At 34.5% G+C, this 19,926-nt stretch overlaps 2 protein-coding genes across 3 annotated transcripts; both read left to right on the forward strand.

Annotated features, from left to right (window-relative positions):
- The first annotated feature begins 1,463 nt into the window (after window positions 1–1,463).
- On the forward strand, window positions 1,464–1,790 carry LOC132630335 (uncharacterized). The gene has a single exon (XM_060345918.1). The coding sequence runs from the start codon at window positions 1,464–1,466 to the stop codon at window positions 1,788–1,790; it is 327 nt and encodes a 108-aa protein (XP_060201901.1).
- A 5,473-nt stretch (window positions 1,791–7,263) lies between these two features.
- LOC132630443 (uncharacterized) lies at window positions 7,264–8,832 on the forward strand. Of its 2 annotated transcripts, XM_060346010.1 has the most exons (4): window positions 7,264–7,392; window positions 7,742–7,797; window positions 8,414–8,524; window positions 8,619–8,832. In XM_060346010.1, the coding sequence occupies exons 1-4, from the start codon at window positions 7,287–7,289 to the stop codon at window positions 8,721–8,723; spliced, it is 378 nt and encodes a 125-aa protein (XP_060201993.1). In that variant the 5' UTR covers window positions 7,264–7,286; the 3' UTR covers window positions 8,724–8,832. The 2 variants fall into 2 exon arrangements, with proteins under 2 accessions (XP_060201993.1, XP_060201994.1); XM_060346011.1 differs by lacking the exon at window positions 7,742–7,797 and having other exon boundaries at window positions 8,619–8,723.
- The last annotated feature ends 11,094 nt before the right edge of the window (window positions 8,833–19,926 follow it).

Below are 19,926 nucleotides of genomic sequence, written 5' to 3' on the forward strand. Positions count from 1 at the left end.
ATTGCGAGGCTTTTCAAAAAGCCGCTGCAAGGTTTTTCAGAAGCTGCTTGCAAGAACTACCTATTTGCGTTGCTTGCTAGCTATTTGTTTGATTGCAAGTCTCAGGAGGGGGAGAGATATTCTATTTCTCTTGAGATTAACATACATAATGGATTAATTTGACTTCCTATTTATAGAAGAAAGGAAGTTGATGTGAGGCTTCTCAGAAAATTCTTGTAAGGCTTTTCAAAAATTGCTTGCAAGCTGTCTTCAGAAACTGCTTGCAAGCTGTCTGCTTGATTGCAAGCCTCGTGAGGCTTTTCAGAAAGCTGCTTGAAAATTGCCTACATAAGCTACTTGCTTAATTGCAAGCTTCTTCAGGAAGTTATAGAAGCACTTAAATGGACATCCACAATACATTATATTTATAACAATTTGAAGTTATTGCCTTTTATGTCTTTAGGAATGATATTCTGTAGTTAGCATATCCATATCTATATACAAAAGTAGGAAGATTTAATTTAAAATATTAAAGAACCAAATTGACCCTATGATGTTACTTTGTGCCCTTCAAACCAAACACTTAACTCTTATCTGGAGATTTTTGTACCAAAAACTAATTTATTGTTTGATAAATATCGTAATTTTTTATTAGATAAAGTTGTGGTACTTCTTAAAATGCACAATGGATCATCAACTAAGTGAATAGTGGTGTCTATTCAATATATAAATACTTCATCCACTCCAAAATAATTAAGGGTTTAAGTTTGGATACATGGATTAAGGAATTCACTTTAAAAATTAAGCGGGATTAAGGAAACCTTCAAATGATAAATTCAGTCTTATCTTCAAATCATGAATCCAAACTTGTTTGCTTAAAATATTGACTTTGGTCAACTGAATGAACTTTAAGACACTAGTTTAGGTTCAAGCGCTTCAAAATGCTCGACAGCCAGGGGCGGATCCATTAAGGGTCGTGGGAGTGCCGCACCACCCGCAAGCTTTGCCCGAAACCCTATGTATATATATGTATATATACAGAAACTATATACAAATATTTAAAGTAGCACCCTCACTACAAAATGACCCGCTGGTGCCAGTGGCGAAGGGCTTTGTTTTCTTCTGTCTGGTCGCAGGATCGAATCCCAGCGGCTGCTCGCTGCACTTTATTTTTATTTTTACCTTGCTGGCAACAATAGGTAGTCAGCAATGTGACAGGGCAATGAGTACAAAACAATTCCCAATTTCCCATTAACTTTATATTCTCTTTTCTTATTTCTATAATCATTGTTGACTTAATTTAATTTTTTAATCTTCGACTTTTTTATTTCTTAAAGTTGAAAACATAAGTTCCCTCTCTTCCTTCTCATCAAAAAAAAAAAAAAACTCTCTCTCTCTTCTCAATTCTCATCAAAGAAACAAACCCTCTTCATGAAGTACAAATTAGAGATTTGAGTTATCAACTCGATACTTTCATATTTCATATGCGAAGTGGTAATCCCAAGTTCTCCAACTTGCAAGGAATTCGTGATTTGGCAAAAGCATTGGTTGAGGCAAATCTTGTGGATACTTATTCACTTGTTTATTTACTTGTGAAATTAACTCTGATCTTACATGTTGCTACCGCAACTGTGGAGAGAGCATTCTCATCTATGAAGCGGATCCAAAATGAAGTGCGGAATAGCATTGGTGATCAATATTTGAATGATTGTTTAGTTTGTTACATAGAGCGTGATGTATTTACAAATGTAAGTAATGATGTCATCATTGATCATTTTCAGAAGGTGAAACCTCATCGAGGACAATTGTAAATGAATGATGGATATTTATGATATTAGTAATATTATTGGAAGTTTTATGTTTTTCTCTTCTATATATTGCTATAAATAAATGTTTCATCGGAAAAGACGAATAACCCGAATCAAAGCCCGAAAAGATGAATAATCCGACCCAAAGCCCAAATTGATTGAATGACGCATGGCACCCGGAAACTTCAAATCCTAGATCCGCCTCTGTCGACAGCCCCTCGAAACCCGTGTTACCCAGATCCGCAAGTCATACATTACCAAATAAACCTACAGAAAGTGTCAAATAGGGAAAATGGATTCTAAAACACAAAACGACTGGTTGGGTCGTTGCATAAATTAGAAATAAAAGTTTGTCCCAGTTATCCAGTTTAAATCAAACATATGTTTTTTATTCTAGTCTATTCTATTTTAGTCTAATGAACCAAACATTACTGATAATTTCCACTAAACAATCCAACCATTATTTAATTTTCTCATTATAATCTGGTTACTATATTCTCAGGGATAACTTGTTACCCATTTCTAGAAAGATTAACTTCAATTCATGATCAAGTTTTATTTCTACATGCAAGTAATGTCTAAATGTTGTTTTCCATTCTCTGTTTGTTTAGACAAATTTGAAGATTAACTTTTCAGTTGAATCAATATCTAGAGAAGTATGAGACAATCTTAATTGAATTGGAAGCTGCTGCAATAAAGGATCCTAAATTTATCTTACTGTGTGAAGCCGTGATACGCGTCTTCCTAAGAGAAGGAATTTGGTAAATTCTAGAATCCATTCACTAGTAGAGTTCTAGATAGGTAAATTTTGTATATGTCAATCAAATGAATATTAAAATTCTCTTACCACCCGAGCTATTCAAAGTTGATTTATTTCATTTTAGAAGATCAATTTGATATTATACATTTGCATAGATCAATTAAATTTGAATAAACATGCATTCGCAACTAGCACTTCACTAATGTGGAAATCAGCTTAATTACTGACTCCATCTCCTGATACATTAAAATTGGTTGATATCATTGTATTTTGACTCAATATCTGAAATTTTTGCATAGCATTTAACATCTCACCCCTCCGTAACTCATGTTATATTTTTTTTCTATTCCCCTCCCCTTTGATTTCCATTTGATCCCCTCTGTTGGAGCTATTGTTATTTTGGTGGCTCAAACCCGCGATTCTGGGATTGTAGGTGGGGCTGTGCAACCCCTCTTATCAAGCAATCCCTCTTATCAACTCATGTTATATGATATACGAATTTCTCTGATTTAGACCACTAATAAATAATCTTAATTTCCCCACAAACTCGTAAGTCATTACTTCCATAACTTCACTTGCAGTTTACATCTGTTTTCTTAAATTAGATTGGAATGGGCAAAAAAAAATTCTTTTTCTCAAAGGGTTATTTTATTTATGTTTTAAAATTTCTTTTAGAAAGGCGCACATTGTGTTTGCTTGGACAAAGAAATTAAAAGCATTAGATATTCGGTTTAAAAGGAATGAGAATTGACTAGGTAACTTCCACACAAAAAAATGTTTGTTTTCTTTTGACATACGGAATATATAACTAAAAACGGCAGTACTAGCCGAAAAAAGAAAAAAAGAAAAAAAAGAAAAAAGAAGTTTCAATATTGAATCACTAAGAAACGAGTGTGGTAAATTTGATAGCCCCAGATATTGCCAGTAACAAATTCTTGAACCAATTGTACACTTGGTGCATGAGAGTGTTTATTTTCTTATACTACATGTAATTGTTTACATCAAACATAATGTGGTAACACTAAAAATATAGTAATAGTTTACAATAATGATCGGTTAAATAATACACAACAATGCAATTATTTATGCTATTAATGTACAAATTTAAATACTAAATAACTTACCAGCTGTCATTTTTGCAATGGTCAAGTGGATTTGCGACTAGAAATGATGTTTGTAAGAATTAATGAAACAAAAAGGGGTTAAACTATGTTAAGAAAAATGATTGAAGTGGGAACTGACCATCTATCTAGTTGCAAATGCAAATTCTACTCCCTCTGTAGCAATTTATGTGATATACTTTCCATTTTAATTTGTCAAAATGATACATTTCTATATTTAAAAATAATTTAACTTAACACTTCTCCATTTACCCTTAATTGGATCATTTTCATACAACCACATAAATATCCATGACTTATTTTAGATCACAAGTCTCAAAAGTTTTTTTTTCTTTAAATTTCGTACCTAATCAAACTATATCACATAAATTATGACGGAGGAAGTAAGAGATTCTAAATAACACATTTGAAAACATTACGGGTGAAAAAAGAAAATTACAAAAACTACTCGGCGTGGCAGCACAATAGTAAGAAAGCGTGAATTAATACTACAAAAACATATTTTCGCACACAAAAAGTTGTACGTAAACCTTAACTGCCATAACGTAACAAACTTAATTTGCAGTTATTCAAACTTAATCGGCATTGGAGATGATGAGTACGGGGCCGGCTTTAGGGGAAGCCACTAAAGCAATTGCTGAGTCCGGAACTAAAATAGCTCCAAAAAAAAAAACATTTTGAATCAAAATGCCCCAATAAAAAAAAAGGTTATTAAAGTACCTATAGCGCAGTATTTTACTGCGTTATAGTACTAATGGAGACGGACCCGTTAAGTCCTATAACGCAGTAAAATAATGCGCTATACGGAATACGAAGCACCGTATAATGCATGATTTTACTGCGTTATAGGACTTTGCCTCTCTCCTATAACGCAGTAAAATCATGCGTTATAGTCTACCACTATAACCCGATCGGGTTCCACCACTGCCCCCTCCAGTGGCAATTGTTTTTCAAAAACGCCATTGGAGGGCAGGTTTTCGTGGTCCCCACCCATTAAAAACGTCGTTTTCTAGTAAATTTCATCCGGAAAGTTTAGATTCTCGGTATATTCAAGTCAAGGAGCAAGATTCTAAGTTTGAATTTTGAGAAAAAGCGGCGTACAACTCGATTAAAATATCTACAAAAAATCTTCGATTAAGGTTTTCTACTATGAACTTTTGTTATTATTTTGTTATATACATTATATTGCATGCATGTTTAACATTTAATCATCATTAATAAAAAATAAAAATAAATCTTTTTTTTTTTGGGTTTGATCGGCTGGGGGCAGTGGCTTAGACCACTGTTCCGTTTTTTTTTTTTTTTTAGGTTTAATTCATTATTTGTTAAATGTTTATGAATTGTTAATTGTTAAATGTTTATGCATTGTTAATTCGTTATATGTTTATGAGTTGTTAATTTGGTTAATTATTTATGAATTGTTAACATTGTTAATTTTTTACTTAAAACTAATTTTATTCAATATAAGGTCAATATTTAATATACATATTTGATCATTTAAAGTACTTATTATTTCATTTTTTTCATATTTTAGGATTCGGCGCCAGCGGGTCCATCAGAGCCACCCACTCAAGCATTTTCTCATGGGTCTGCCGAGCCAACAGTGTCTTCCTATATGACTACCGAGCCACAGGTAAGCTTTTTATTAAAATTTATTTTATTCAATCTAAGGTCAATATTTAATATACATATTTGATCATTTAAAGTACTTATTATTTTATTTTTTTCATATGTTAGGATTCGGCGCCAGTGGGTCCACAGGAGCTGCCCATTCCGGAGCATTCTCATCAGCCTGCCGAGGCAGAGGTGTCTTCTCATGAGACTACCGAGGCGCATGTAAGTTTTTTACTTAAACTAATTTTATTCAATATAAGATAAATGTTTATTTAATTTTTATAACCTTTACTTGGACTTCGAACAGCATCTCGTCCAGGAGACTACCTTATATTCACCATCACACCCATCTCAGGAGGCTACAGACCCATCTCAGGAGCTTTCTCAGGCGCCCGTTGACACACAGGTTTGATTAAATAAATAATGTTAATGTATTCAACATAAATAAGAAATGGTACTAATATTTATATATTTTTCAGGTTCATCCTTTGGCGCCTGCGGTGGCGACTCCCGACGAGGAAGAGGTCCAGTTTCCAGACCCAGCTCAGCCTGAGGTTCTGAGCGTGCCAGCGGGACAAGATCCCAAGAAGAAGCACGTTCTAGTTAAGGGCGTAAGGGCTAGGGGAAGAGGAGATGATCATGACTTGGAGCGCCCGGTTATTAAGAGGAAAAAGGGCGACGGAGACGATGGCGAGGGCGGTGGGGATGGTATGAGCCTTAGGCCTAGGGATAGTCTCCGTCATACTACATGTGGGACCCATCCGCGATAGTGTATATACATTAGTGTTGTACAATTTATCGTAAATATTATACATTTTTTGCATATTTATAAATATTATCATTAGTCTTTATTATTGATAATAAAAAAAAACGTGACACATTCGAAATAAAGTTAAGCATTAATTTAAAAATAAGACGAAACCCTAAAAGATAAATAACTTAAAGCTAATGACTACAAGTCTTCAAACAAAAAAGGATTTCGAGCACTTTTCAACTATTAAAACGACAATTTAAAGTATTACGTATTCTTGATGTGTTGAGCCTATTTTATTAATTGTATAAATATAACTAGAGTTCTATATAAAATATTGAAGTTTCGGAGTCTTAAAGCATGATTAATATACGGCTAAACTACGTAAAAAAGATAAAATTACGTAATAAGGGAAGAATGGAAAGGGGGACTTGTGATTTTATGGTCTCCTATAACGCAGTAAAATCATGCGTTATACGTTGGACCGTATTCCGTATAGCGCATTATTTTACTGCGTTATAGGAGTTAACGGGACCGTTTCTGTTAGTGCTATAGCGCATTATTTTACTGCGCTATAGGTACTTTAGTAACTTTTTTTTTTGTTGGGGCATTTTGGTTCAAAATGTTTTTTCGTTTTGATCTTAATAAAATGATTTATAGCTACAAAATTTTTATAACTTGTTTTAGACCACAAGTTTCAAGAATCTTTCTTTTATTTTAATTTTGTGCGCAGCCAAACATCTTCACATGAATTAGAGAATAATAAACATTATGCAATATAGAAAAATGAACAAATTAATGACGACTTTGATAATTTTAAAAAAGATGAAGTCTCTTGTAGAGTTGAGTTTTTCTTATAAATAGTGGATTAAACCTTTTCTTACTTCAAATAGATTGAATTATTCTAAATGTATGAAATTATTGACATCTACTTAGTGGTGCAAAATTGAGATTATTAGATTATGAGAATTTATAAATATATTGTCGTAACCACCAATATATATTTCTTATACAAATATTCAATTAACTTTGAATGGATAGAGTTACTAAATATCTCTAATGGTGGAAGGTAGCATGTAACAGAGTGAATATTAATCTAGATAGGTACAAGATGATCCATGTACCATCTTTATAAAACAAAGAGAAAGAATTAGAATAAAAATATATAAAATTTTATTAAATAAATAAGGCCTCTTATAAAAAATTGGCTTTAGGCCACGGAGCGGATGAGTACTCCAGAAGTTTCCACTAAAATGGATTGGATTCCAAATGCGACTAATATGGTGGAATTGCTCTACAATTTTTGCCACCAGCATCAAGTCGGTTTGTGCATCAAAGTCCTCGATTCAATTCCTCAAGGTATACATATATATATATATATATATATACACTCCCGCCGTTTCAACTTATTTATCTTGTTTTGACTTGGTACGGAGTTTAAGAAAGAAAAAAAAAAAGACTTTTGAATTTTGTGGTCATAAACTAAAGATATATAGAATATACAAAAATGTCCCTTAATATTTTTGTTTTAAACATGTCAGGTGAAAAGTTGGAATTAAAGAGTTGCCAAAAAATGAAAGAAATATTCTTTTTTAAACGGACTAAAAAGGAAAGTAAGAGAAACAAATTGAAACAGAGAGAGTTATTTTCTTTTATGGATTCTTGCATTCAATTTAATTTCTCAAGTACCGAGAATGGATGCATGCAGAAAATGCAGTTCCTGATGTTTATAAGGAGGAAGCAGAGCGTCATCTAGTCAAAGCTGTGAGGACTCAAACCAGAATTACATACTCCCTCCGTTCATTTTTACTCGTACTTTATAAGATGTCCATTTTTACTTGTCTGGTTCGGAAAATCAAAACAAAATTTACCATTCTATACCTGTTTTACTCTTACTATTCTCTCCGTCCCAATTTATGTGATATAGTTTGGCTAGACACGGAGTTTAAAGAAAGAAATGAAGACTTTTGAAACTTGTAATATAAAATAAGTTATAGATATTTGTGTGACTGTAAATTATGTTCTATAAGAGTAGAAGGAAAGTTTTATGTTAAATTATTTTTAAATGTAAAAATGATCATTCTTTTTGGGACAAACTAAAAAAGAAAGTGTATCACATAAATTAGAACAGGGGGAGTATTAATTATTGAGTTGGAAACTTCATTGAATTTCTAGTGGTTGCAGAACTTTTAAAATATATATGTTTGATTCATTTCAATCATTAGATGGCGTGAGGGTGATATAGTAAAATTATCATTCTATTTATGGCTCCTTAAGAGGTGTGTCAAGTCAATACAGAGTAAAAATGGACGGGGAGTATTTAATGTGTAAGTTTGAAATTGCGTTTGGTTTCCTTCTTATTGTTAATTTTACATTCCAGACAAATTTGAATCCACGTCTGCTGGATGCTTGGAATTGCCTTGACGGGTGCATTGCCAAGAAAGGAGATTACCATGGAGCTAAAAACTGCTTTGAATTTGTCCTTAGAATGGTGGTTATTTCGCTGCTTTCTTTACTTGTAAAGTTTTCTGCTATCGAACTATCCTTCATTTGATATTAGATTCTTCATCTTTTATTTGATTTAGGCTCCAAATAGCAGCGTAATTTTACGTCAACTTGCACAGCTTGAACTGCAATTTGCACCAGGTGAATTTAGGCCACTACTAAAGCTTCTAACTTTGAAGTTTTAATTCTATCTGTAGGTTTTAGAACTGTTAAGGAAAACAACACAGCAAAGGGAAACCAAAATAAAGCAGCGGAAAAGGATTAAGAAAATATAGAAGCATAAGAGTTTATGAACCAGTGAAAAAAATGCATACTTTATTGAATGATCTCCAGCATATTAAATAGCCAATATACAAACTGAATACATGTAAATAAGCGTAACAGAAGCAGTCCTATTTGCTATGCTAAAAATCAGAATACTGCTAACAGTTTCCCGTAGAATAGGAATACTAATTTGACTAGGAGTCTTATCTAAAAATCCAGAGAAAGATAAAACAAGTCACGTGCATTCCTTAAAGCAGCTTTTAACACTCCTCCTTGCTTTAAGAAATGCAAACTCCAATTCTCTACCTTAGAAGCTCGAACTTGCTAACTGGAAGTGGCTTAGTAAACAGGTCTGCTTGCTAGTTTTCAGACTTGCAGTAGACTAGAATCAGTTCTCCCTTTTGCTGCACTTCTCTCAAGAAATAGAGCTTGATGTTGAAATGCTTGGTCTTCCCATGAAACACCGGATTGTCTGAGATTGCAATAGCTGCCTGGTTGTTGACAAAAATCTCAGTACTTTCCTTCTGTTCCATATGTAAATCACACAAGGTCTTCCTAAGCCATAAGACTTGGTTTGCTGCTGCTATGAATTCTGCTTCTGCAGTGGATTGTGAAACAATTTCCTGTTTCTTAGATGACCATGTAAAGATTCCTGAACCTAGGCTGAAACAATGTCCGGAAGTACTTCTCATATCATCAACAGATCCAGCCCAATCACTATCCGAGAATCCAAACAACTTGATGCTTTGACACTTCTCGAACTTTACACCATAGTCAACAATACCTTTGATATATCTTAATATTCTTTTTGCTGCTCTTAAATGCATTTCACTTGCACAATGCATAAAACAAGATAAAAGACTTACAACAAATAGAATATTTGGTCTTGTTGCAGTGAGATAAATTAAGCATCCGATCAAGCTTCTATAATAACCTTCATAAACCTTGTCGGCTCTATCTTCTTTACAAAGTTTCTCTTTTTGATTCATCGGCATGCTCATCAACTTGCATTCCTCCATTTGAAATTTCTTCAGAATTTCCTTTGCATATTTCTTCTGGCAAATGAACACTTCATTTTTGCTTTGCTTGATCTCCATTCCAAGAAAATAGGCCATAAAACCAAGATCTGTCATTTCAAAATCTTGCATCATTTCTTCTTTGAACTCCTCAACCAGCCTTGTATTATTTCCTGTCACCAGAAGATCATTAACATAAAGAGACACAATAAGCATATCATTCTCTTTATGTTTTACATAAAGGGTGGATTCAGATAAGCTCTTTTCAAATCCCAGGCTTAACAGGTGATCATCTATCCTGCTGTACCAAGCTCTTGGCGCTTGTTTTAGGCCATAAAGAGCCCTTTTTAGCAGATAAACTTTATCTTCATCACCTTGTTTCACAAATCCCGATGGCTGCTCGACATATATTTCCTCCTCCAGTATGCCATTTAAGAAAGCTGATTTGTCGTCAAGTTGGAACGCCTTCCATTCCTTTTGTGCTGCTACTACGAGCAACAATCTAATTGTGTCTAATCTTGCAACATGAGAAAATGTGTCAGGATAATCAACACCATAAATTTGTGCATACCCTTTAACAACAAGTCTGGCCTTGTATTTGTTGATGGAACCATCTGCATTTAACTTTGTTCTGAAGACCCATTTCACACCAATAACTTTTCTACCTTCAGGCTTGTTGACTAACACCCAGGTTTTTATTTTTCTCCATTATGGAGATCTCTTCCTCCATTGCTTTCTTCCACTTTGGGTCTTTTAGCGCTTCTTTATGGCTAGCAGGTTCGCAAATTGCTACATTACATGTTTGATAAATTTCTGAAAGTAGCCTTGTACCTTCAACTGAAGGATCATCTACCAACTCATCTAGCCATCGATCTGTTGTTTTCTCTCCGAGAGAATTGTGTTCTGGTTCTTGTAAAAGATCTTCTCCTTTCTTTGAATCATTCCAGTCCCACTGATCATCCTCATTGAAATGCATGTCTCTACTGATCGACATTTTTTTCAGTTTATGGATGATACACCTTGTAGGCTTTAGAAACTGAACTATAGCCCACAAAAATGCCTGGAATCGCCTTCTTGTCGAGTTTGTCACACTTAACCTATGGAATATGTACAAAGCATACGCAACCAAATACTTTAACAAAGCTTAGTGAAGGTTTATACTCATACCAATCTTCAAATGGAGTTTTGTATTCCAAAGCTTTCGTTGGAAGTCGATTTTGCAGAAAAACTACTGCGTTGGCTGCCTCTACCCAAAGTGTTTTAGGCAACTCCTTTTCATGAAACATACATCTAGCCATCTCCATTATCGATCTATTTCTTCTTTCACTTACTCCATTTTTCTCCGGAGTGTATGGTGTTGTAAGCTAATGCACAATGTCGGCTTCCTCGCAGAATGAATTAAATTCTGATGAGGTCTATTCCTTTCCATTATCCGATCTCAAAGCTTGAATCTTACAACCACTTAGATTTTCCACCAGTTTCTTGAATTTCTAGAACACACCAGCAACCTCTGACTTGAATTTCAAGAAAAAAATCCAGCACATTCTTGTAAAAATCGTCAATGAAAATAACATAATAGATGCTACCTTGTAATGAGTTCTTTGAGGTCCTGCTACATCAGTGTGAACTAGCTGCAGCTTTTGTAAGGCTTTCCAGTTTGATTTAAGAAATGATTTTTAGTGTTATTTACCAAATTGGCAGGCACGACATTCTGTAGAGCTTTCTTCCAGGAAGGGTTTCTCCACTAGATTCATTTTTTGCATTTTTACAAGCCCTTGATAGTGATAATGCCTGAGTCTCTTATGCCATAACTCAACAACATTTTCTTTTGCTGAATACACCATCTGTTCTTCCTCAAGTGGATCTAATGAGAAACTTCTGCCTCTCATTTTGACTTTAAACAAGTCTTGTCCTGAGGGATCCTTGATCAAGCAATATTTATCTTCGAAATTGAGTTTGAAACCATTTTCTAATAACTGACCAACGCTAACAAGTTCCGGTACAAGTCAGGTTCATAAAGAACATCAGATATTGTTTTAGTACCTGATTGTGTCTCAATTGCAACGGTTCCCAATTTTTTTGCTGGAATGTGACCACCATGGCCTATTCTAACCTTTGCAACTTGAGTAGGCTTCAATTCTTTGAAGAGCTCTTTATCATAAGTCATGTGGTTTATGCATGCGCTATTGATCAGCCACGACTCACTTGAAACATTGCTTGCAAAACATAATGCAACAAAGAGTTGATCCTCCTCCTGTTCATTAACAACTCAAGCATCTACTTCCTCTTGCTGAGTTTTATTCTTGCAAATGATTGTTTCGTGCCCTAACTAATTGCACTTACTGCACTTAGCATCAGGCCTTTTCTAACACTTGAAAGGTGCGTGTCCATTCTTGCCATAATGCTTACAAGGAGGGTAATTTCCTTTGGAACTACCTGTTTTGCCTTTGTTATTATGTGCTGCACCTTCTCCATCTGTTGGTTGGTTCTTTTTATTCTTCTTCTTCTTCTTATATCTTCCATCGTCTTGATGCTTGGATGGTAAGGCTTCCTCAACAACTCCTTTTTGTTTCATAACACATCGTTGCTCTTGTGCTTGAAAAGTGCGTAAGAGCTCTGCTAGTGTAATTTTGGACAAGTCCTTAGTATTTTCTAAGGTTGTAATGGTAGCCTCAAATCTTTCGGGTACTGTTACAAGGATTTTTTCAACGATCCTTGAATCAGTAAAAGTGGAAGCCAATAATCTGACTCGATTTGCTATGTTAAGAAGCCGGTCAGAATACTCCTTTATGGTTTCACTTTCCTTCATCCTTTGCAACTCAAACTCACGTACTAAATTCAGCACTTGCATCCCTCGAATCCTTTCATCTCCTTTATACTCAGTCTGAGATAATCCCATTCCTCTTTTGCTGATTTTAGAGACATGGTACGAGTGAAGATGGTGGATGAAACTGCAGTAAACAAGCATGCCTTTGCCTTTGAGTTCCTGTTTTTCCTCTCCTTGTGATTTTTCATCTGCACCATCGTGGGATTGTTTGGAAAGGGAGTAATCTCGTATTCATCTTCTATAGCCTCCCAGAGATCCAAAGCTTCCAGATATGTCTGCATTCTAACAGCCCAGATCTGATAATTTTCTCCATCGAAAGCTGGTGGTGCCATTGAAGAAAAGCTTGCTTCTCTGTCCATGAATCTAATAGATGCACACATACATGTCCCTCAAGATTTAAAGCTCTAATATCAATTGTAGGTTTTAGAATTGTTAAGGAAAATAACACAGCAAAGGGAAACCAAAATAAAGCAGCAGAAAAGGATTAAGAAAATATAGAAGCATAAGAGTTTATGAACCAGTGAAAAAATGCATACTTTATTGAATGATCTCCAGCTTATTAAATAGCCAATATACAAACTGAATGTAGGTAAATAAGCATAATAGAAGCAGTCCTATTTGCTATGCTAAAAATTAGAATACTGCTAACACTTTCCCATAGAATAGGAATACTAATTTGACTAGGAGTCTTATCTAAAAATCTGGAGAAAGATAAAAAAAAGTCACGTGCATTCCTTAAAGCAACTTTGAACACTATCTTAATTATGTGCTTTACCGATTTTTGAAAATAATAATAAAAAAAAAACTTTTGCTTCTTTAGTTGCCATGTCTCGCGACAGATAAAAAAAAAAAGTGGACATGTTAATGTTGCCTTTTTGATAGTGAAACTTAAAATCACATATATATTTGCTAGGTGATATGCTTTCATAGAAGATATGCATTGCACAGAAAGACAATTTGTACACATATTAAGTGTTGAAATCTGACATGGAAAGCAACAATGTGCTCAGAAGTTAAGCTTGCTATTATCAGCCCCTTCAAATCTCTTGTATATTTCATCAACAAATTCTTTCCATCTAACACTGCCCTTACTTGTATAATAGGAAAAATACCAAGATTCAGCTTTACCTTGAAGATAGAGCACTGCAATTTCTTGTTTCTGCTCAGGATCTGATATGTGATGATAATGGAAGTATCTGTTGGCTTTTCTCAATCATGAACAAGGGTCAACACCATCAAAGAAAGGAAATCCAGATGAGGATGGCGGTTATCTCCTTGATTTCGACCCCATTGATTGTCATTTTGTTCTCCTGCTCTGTTCCTACTGGTCGAACCATCCAATGGTTGAGCATCTCTGGAAGCACAACCCAGTATCCCATCTTGATTGGGAAGAAGTTTCTCCATCAAGAGTTCCATCTTCCTTCCCAAATCATAGAGCTTCGAGTCATGAGACTCAAACTTCTTACTAGACTCAGCTATATGGTTTTAAGCTAAGTATCAATTTTCTTTACTAGTTCTTCATTGGACTTAGATCTAGTCTCTATTATAGTCATTTTTGGGCCAGGATTACCACATTATAATGATACTTAATTGTATGTAATTGCAAACACAATGTAAACAAAGGAAATTGGGAATTTTATTGATTGTACTGAAAGATTACAAACTATCACTGTAATAGAACTGTTACAAGGTTACAAGCTTAGAACCACAAGCTTGAGATAGTCGGCAATGGTGGATGACCTGAGAATAGAGAAGAAATATAAGTGAGGAAGATGAAATAGAATTTAGGTAAGAAGAAGAAGAGAATTTGAGAGTGATGAAGTAAATATCAGAAATTCACTAACTGATTTGCCTCCAGCTGGGTTTGATATAAGAACCTCTGATAACAGCCCGATGTATTAGGTCCGTTAGATCATGACAGCTTATGAAAGCTGTAACTAATCCCATACGTTCATTTAAGTGCCACATGCCACTCACGTGCTGACTTATTTGTTGACTAAACCCGAACGCAATCGAGAAATTTTATTTTGCGTGAGGCACAAATATTACGTGGCAGACATAAGTTGTGTGAGGATCCTCTCATATTTTGCCAAATGTTCTTCCGGTCCCACTTTTCAGTGAGAGAGAAGAATGTGGGGCACTCCCGTGTGAACCTAAGTCTCCCATCCCCAACACGATTCTCTCTCCTCATATTTTGAACTATGTTCTTCCTTTTCTATTTATTTGTGAGTTTTCATGATATACAAAATAAAAGCAGATCTTATTCTCTTTTTTCCCATAAAATTCTTCTCTGTTGAGGTCAATTTTCTTTTATGTATTTGAGCCTCATGGCTAAATTAATAGCTGACTATCAAGGAATAATTTATGTTGGAAATCATTGATCAAAAATGGGTCTAAAATTGGATTTAAGTGATGAATACGTTTTTGTTTATGGCTGTTTTTTTTTTGTTTCTGGAGATTCACGATAACAAAAAAAATTGAATTATTTGAGTTCTTTCAAGGTTAATGGCGCTCTTTGTTTCTGTTTTTTTTTTTTTCCATTTCTTGAGATTATTTGGCGGATTTAACTTTTAAGTATCTTTGAAGGTTAAGGGTGCATTTTTTCTTCTTTAGATTACTTTTGCCATACATTTATTTTTGTGTTCTATGTCTACAGTTCTTTTTTTTCTTCAACTTTTTTTACAATAGGCTTCGAAAAGCCAGACAATTATCAAATAATAATTTCAAAAATGAAAAAGATCCATAATGCCAAAACCTCCGCATGTACGATAATGTACTAAAACATATACCGGTACTCCCTCCAGATCAAAAAGAGTGTACACTTAGCCCCTTTTTGTTTTAATAAAAAAGGGTGTCTACTTATTAAATCAAAAAAGAATTAATTTTATTTTTCTAGATTTGTCTCTATTAAGTGCTATGTGATTAATTCTCAATAACTATTTAATTAGGGGTAATTTAGTCAAATTACCTCTTTTTGTCTGGGAGTTAATATTTTCTTAAGGGTGTGCAAATAGTTAAGAGCCTGTTTGGATTGGCTTATTTTAGGTGTTTTTAAGCCAAAATAGCTTTGAAGTACTTTTTGTAGTGTTTGGGTAAAATTTTTAAAAAATGTCTTTAAACACTTGTTTTTAAGCCAAATGACAAAAATAAGTCATAAGTTATAATTTGGCTTAAGTCAAAAGTCATAAGCTCATCCAAATTGCTCTAAGTGGACACTCTTATTGATCCGGAGGGAGTATCATTTATCATTGTATTTAGAGGTTCAAAGATACAGAAGATTTTAAAATATATTGGAACTACAAGATTGGTACTTTCTCGTAAGAGAAAATAATAAAAGTATTTAGGAGAAAAAGAATGAAAGAGTCAATCAATGTTAAATTGCCGGAAGTAAAACGAGTTGTGTGAGAAGGAAATATCTTGGAATAAGAGAGAGTATAAAAATAAAATAAAAAATAAAAAAGGATTATGGGGAGAGAGAAATAGTGCTGAAACTTCAGCAATTCTTTTGTTGAAAACTGGGACCCAAAATCCACTTGGCAAAAGATGAGAGCAACCTCATACAACTTATGTCTGTCCAGTAGTCGTGTCTTACACAAAATAAAATTTTCCAACGCAATCCTTTTCTCATTTCAAGCGTCTACTTTCCCAAATCAAACACAACCCTAAACGAATTACCCCTTTTCCTCAATTGGATCGTTACAAATTGATAGAATTATGAAGTATGAGTAGCTTGAACTTTGTGATTCCTCAAGTTTATTAGTGTATGTTCCTTATGGTCGTTCAATTCTTTAGGCTTTAATGGCATACATCCTTTTTTTTTTCCTTCTAATTTCTCATTTTTTAAGAAAACTACGTACTGAAAGATAGGCCATATACTCTTTGTGTTACTTGATGCATGTGTTCTTTGGAGATCACTAGAATTAATTCTGTTCTAAATGTTCTGTGTGGCTATACAAATAATAATAAGAGAAGATAAAGCTTTATTTTCTACGAGGGCTTGCAAGAGAAAAAAAGAAGAGAGATGATGGAGATATTATGTTTGTGGGATTGATGTAAGGACTAGGACCTATCCACAGAGTTTAGGGTATTTCACATTCTATATATATATATATATATATATATATATGGTTTTCCTTCATAATTATGTATCCTTGTCAATATACCTTTCATTGAAATAATAAGAGTGGTGATGATCATAATTTTCTTCCCCTCGAGAGTTTTAAAATTGTATGTTCTTATTTTTGTTATTATTGCTCGAATTGGCGTTGTCTTCATAACAAGAGAATCTGTTGAGAATTTACTTATATCCAAGGTATCTATTCTTTACCGTTGAGGATTATTGAGAAGTTCTTGCATGCATTAAGTTATGGCGCTCCACTGTTAATAAGGTTCTTTACATAAAGGGAAACAATTTTTTTAAAAAATTATTCATACTTGGAAAAGTGGAGGAGGAAAATATGCGTTACAATTATAGCATGGTTGTGCTGGATACTAAAGCCTCATTTGTTTGCAGTTAATATAGGTCTGAATCTAAATGGTCCAGACCTTAGGTTATTAAGTGTGTTTATTTACATTAAGATTTAAGCACTTATTTGGTCTGAATAAGTCTTAATCATTAAGACTTCGAACAAAGTTTTAATATTATTAAGAGACACTTTTGTGTGGATAGTTTTCGTAATGACTCTGTCCACAACCACAAGCCACCGTCGTCAACCACAAGCCACCGTCGTCAACCACTAGCTACTAACAGCAACCACCTCTGTCATCATAACCACCCACTTGCAACCACCACCATTTCCACCTACCACCTCCATCATTATAATTAAATCCACTACCACCGCGCTATCGTCGTCATTGCCGCCACCACCTCCGTTACCACTAGCAACCACTACCACCGCGCCATCGTCGTCATCGCCGCCGCCACCTCGGTTACCACTATCAAACACTACCACCGTTGCGGTCAATCCCTACTACTGAACAGCTCCATCATCACAACTAGCATCGCTCCCAACTACCACCGACACCATTCGTCAACCACCACACATTCTTCAGCTAGCACCACCAACATCGCCAACTACTAATATCAACCAACTCCTCCATCACAACCACCACCACTACTACCAACCACCATCGCGCCAGTCACTACAACACCAACCACCTCACCATCAAAACCATCACCACCACTATTACTAGCTACTTGCACTAACCATCACCACCACTACAAGCCATCTCCACCACCAGTCGGGAACATATATGTTTCATTTTTTCTAATCAACTAATGATTTTATTATACAAAAAGTTTATTTTATTAAAAAATTTATACTTTCTAATTTTTGATCATTTTTATTGTATTGTAGATTTATTATTTTAAAATAAATTAATTATGCACATTCAAATGTTAAAAAGAAATAGTTTTAATTATTCAGTGTTTAGATCTAGAGATATCACCTTAATCATTCAGATACAGATATCTTAATATCTTAATGCAAACAAATGCGGCCCAAGAGTTGCAAAAATGATAGTTCATAATAATTCAAATTATAAGCAATGCATATTACTAGATATGTGTACTCTTTTTCCTTCACTAGAGTTTTCCCACAAGGTTTTTTCTAGTAAGGTTATAAGGAGGCAAGTTATCTATTATCTATGGACATTCAAAGAGGAGTGTTACTCTTCTCCATGATGTAACCCTTCCACTACTTCTCACCATTATAGTTTCAACTATCACAGCCCATAACCTACCCCATGATCTTCCCTATGATCATAAGGGTTAATTCCATATTCATGATACCATTTAATGCTTCTCAATGTATGCCTATAAATAGAGTTATTGAGAATTATATTGGACACACTTGAAAAACGTCTCTTGCTCTCTACATTGGCTTGTCTACTTTCTTGTTTCATATTGTATTTTTGCGTCATTTATAACAAAATTGTAGTAATATGAAATTATTGTTTGAAAATCTAAAATCTAAAATCGAAAAACATAACACAAGTAGGGGTAAATTGGAAAGAAAACAATTAATACCTTCTTTTGATTACGTGAAACCACTTATTTTGGACCAAAATGAAAAGATAAAACCACCGTTTAATATGGACCGGATGATGGAATACTAACCTTTAAGGGCGAAATTCAAATTAAGGTCTAAATTTTCTCAAGGAAATTTTTTTCGTTGTTAGACCTAATCATAAAAGGAATGGACATCGTAAATAATAGTATTATTCAAAACAAATACTCCCTCCAGATAAAAAAAAAAGTGTTCACTTAACCATTTGCACACCCCTTAAGAAAATACTAACTTCTAGACAGAAATAGGTGATTTGACTAAACTGTCCCTAATTAAATAAAAATAACACTATTGAGCATCATGAATATTATTATAAAAATAATCAATTATCATAATTAAAAAGAAGATAGTTATGTCGAAATGCTGTGTCATCAGTCATCCTTACTGATAGCTGAGTTTACAGAATCGCTAAAATAAAATAAAATGATCAACTCAAAGAGAAATTGGAAGATAGATTGTGATGACGTATGAAAATGTAGAGCAACGTAGGAGAAAAGTAGGAAGAGAGATGTTCTTTTGATATATTTATGGATAAAATAGTTGTAGCTATAATTGTGGGATAATCATTATCCATTAAATTTAAATTTTGAAATTTGAACTTGAAAGTTGGAAGAGAGAGAGAGAGAGAGAGATTTAGATGAGTAGGAAATTTAGAGAAAGAGGAGAGTAGGGAATTGTGAGATAATACGGAGAAGAATGAATGGTATTTATAGATTGAAAATAGGGTCAAAGTATAATTTAAGGAACTTGACGGTTAAATAAAGTTGACAACAACTAGATTTTAAAGTATCAAACTTAATAAATTTTAGTATTAGAATGTTTTTTAAAATATAATTAAAATTCGGCGTGGCCCACTAACTAAAACCCGGCCCAGCCCACTTAGCCCACTACGTACCCCTACCCGGGTAGGGGGCTGGACCGGACACCCCTTTACCTCCCCCAACCCGGCCCCCCGTGACCCGCATTTATATGGCCCGGTCCGGCCCGACCCGGCCCACTTGACAGGCATAAAACAAGTAAAGATTGCAAAATTGAGTATGAGAGAGATCACAGGGGTCTAAAGCGGGATCAGAGAACTCACTATCGTGATCGTGACCGTGACCATGACCGTCATCGTGAATATGATCATTCGCTAGAGCCTGGATAATTTAATTAGCTGGACCATGATATTTCAATGTATAATGCCTTTATGCCAACTCTTTATTTGGTTTAT

The sequence above is a fragment of the Lycium barbarum genome, chromosome 3 (genome assembly GCF_019175385.1).
Source record: "Lycium barbarum isolate Lr01 chromosome 3, ASM1917538v2, whole genome shotgun sequence".
In the NCBI taxonomy this organism is placed as follows: Eukaryota; Viridiplantae; Streptophyta; class Magnoliopsida; order Solanales; family Solanaceae; genus Lycium; species Lycium barbarum.

Coding starts and splice junctions, on each gene's coding strand:
- LOC132630335 (XM_060345918.1), top strand. CDS start 1,464: ATGCGAAGTGGTAATCCCAAGTTCTCCAACTTGCAAGGAATTCGTGAT.
- LOC132630443 (XM_060346010.1), top strand. CDS start 7,287: ATGGATTGGATTCCAAATGCGACTAATATGGTGGAATTGCTCTACAAT. Junction 7,798..8,413: donor AGCGTCATCTAGTCAAAGCT/GTGAGGACTCAA, acceptor TTTACATTCCAG/ACAAATTTGAATCCACGTCT. Junction 8,525..8,618: donor TTGAATTTGTCCTTAGAATG/GTGGTTATTTCG, acceptor TATTTGATTTAG/GCTCCAAATAGCAGCGTAAT.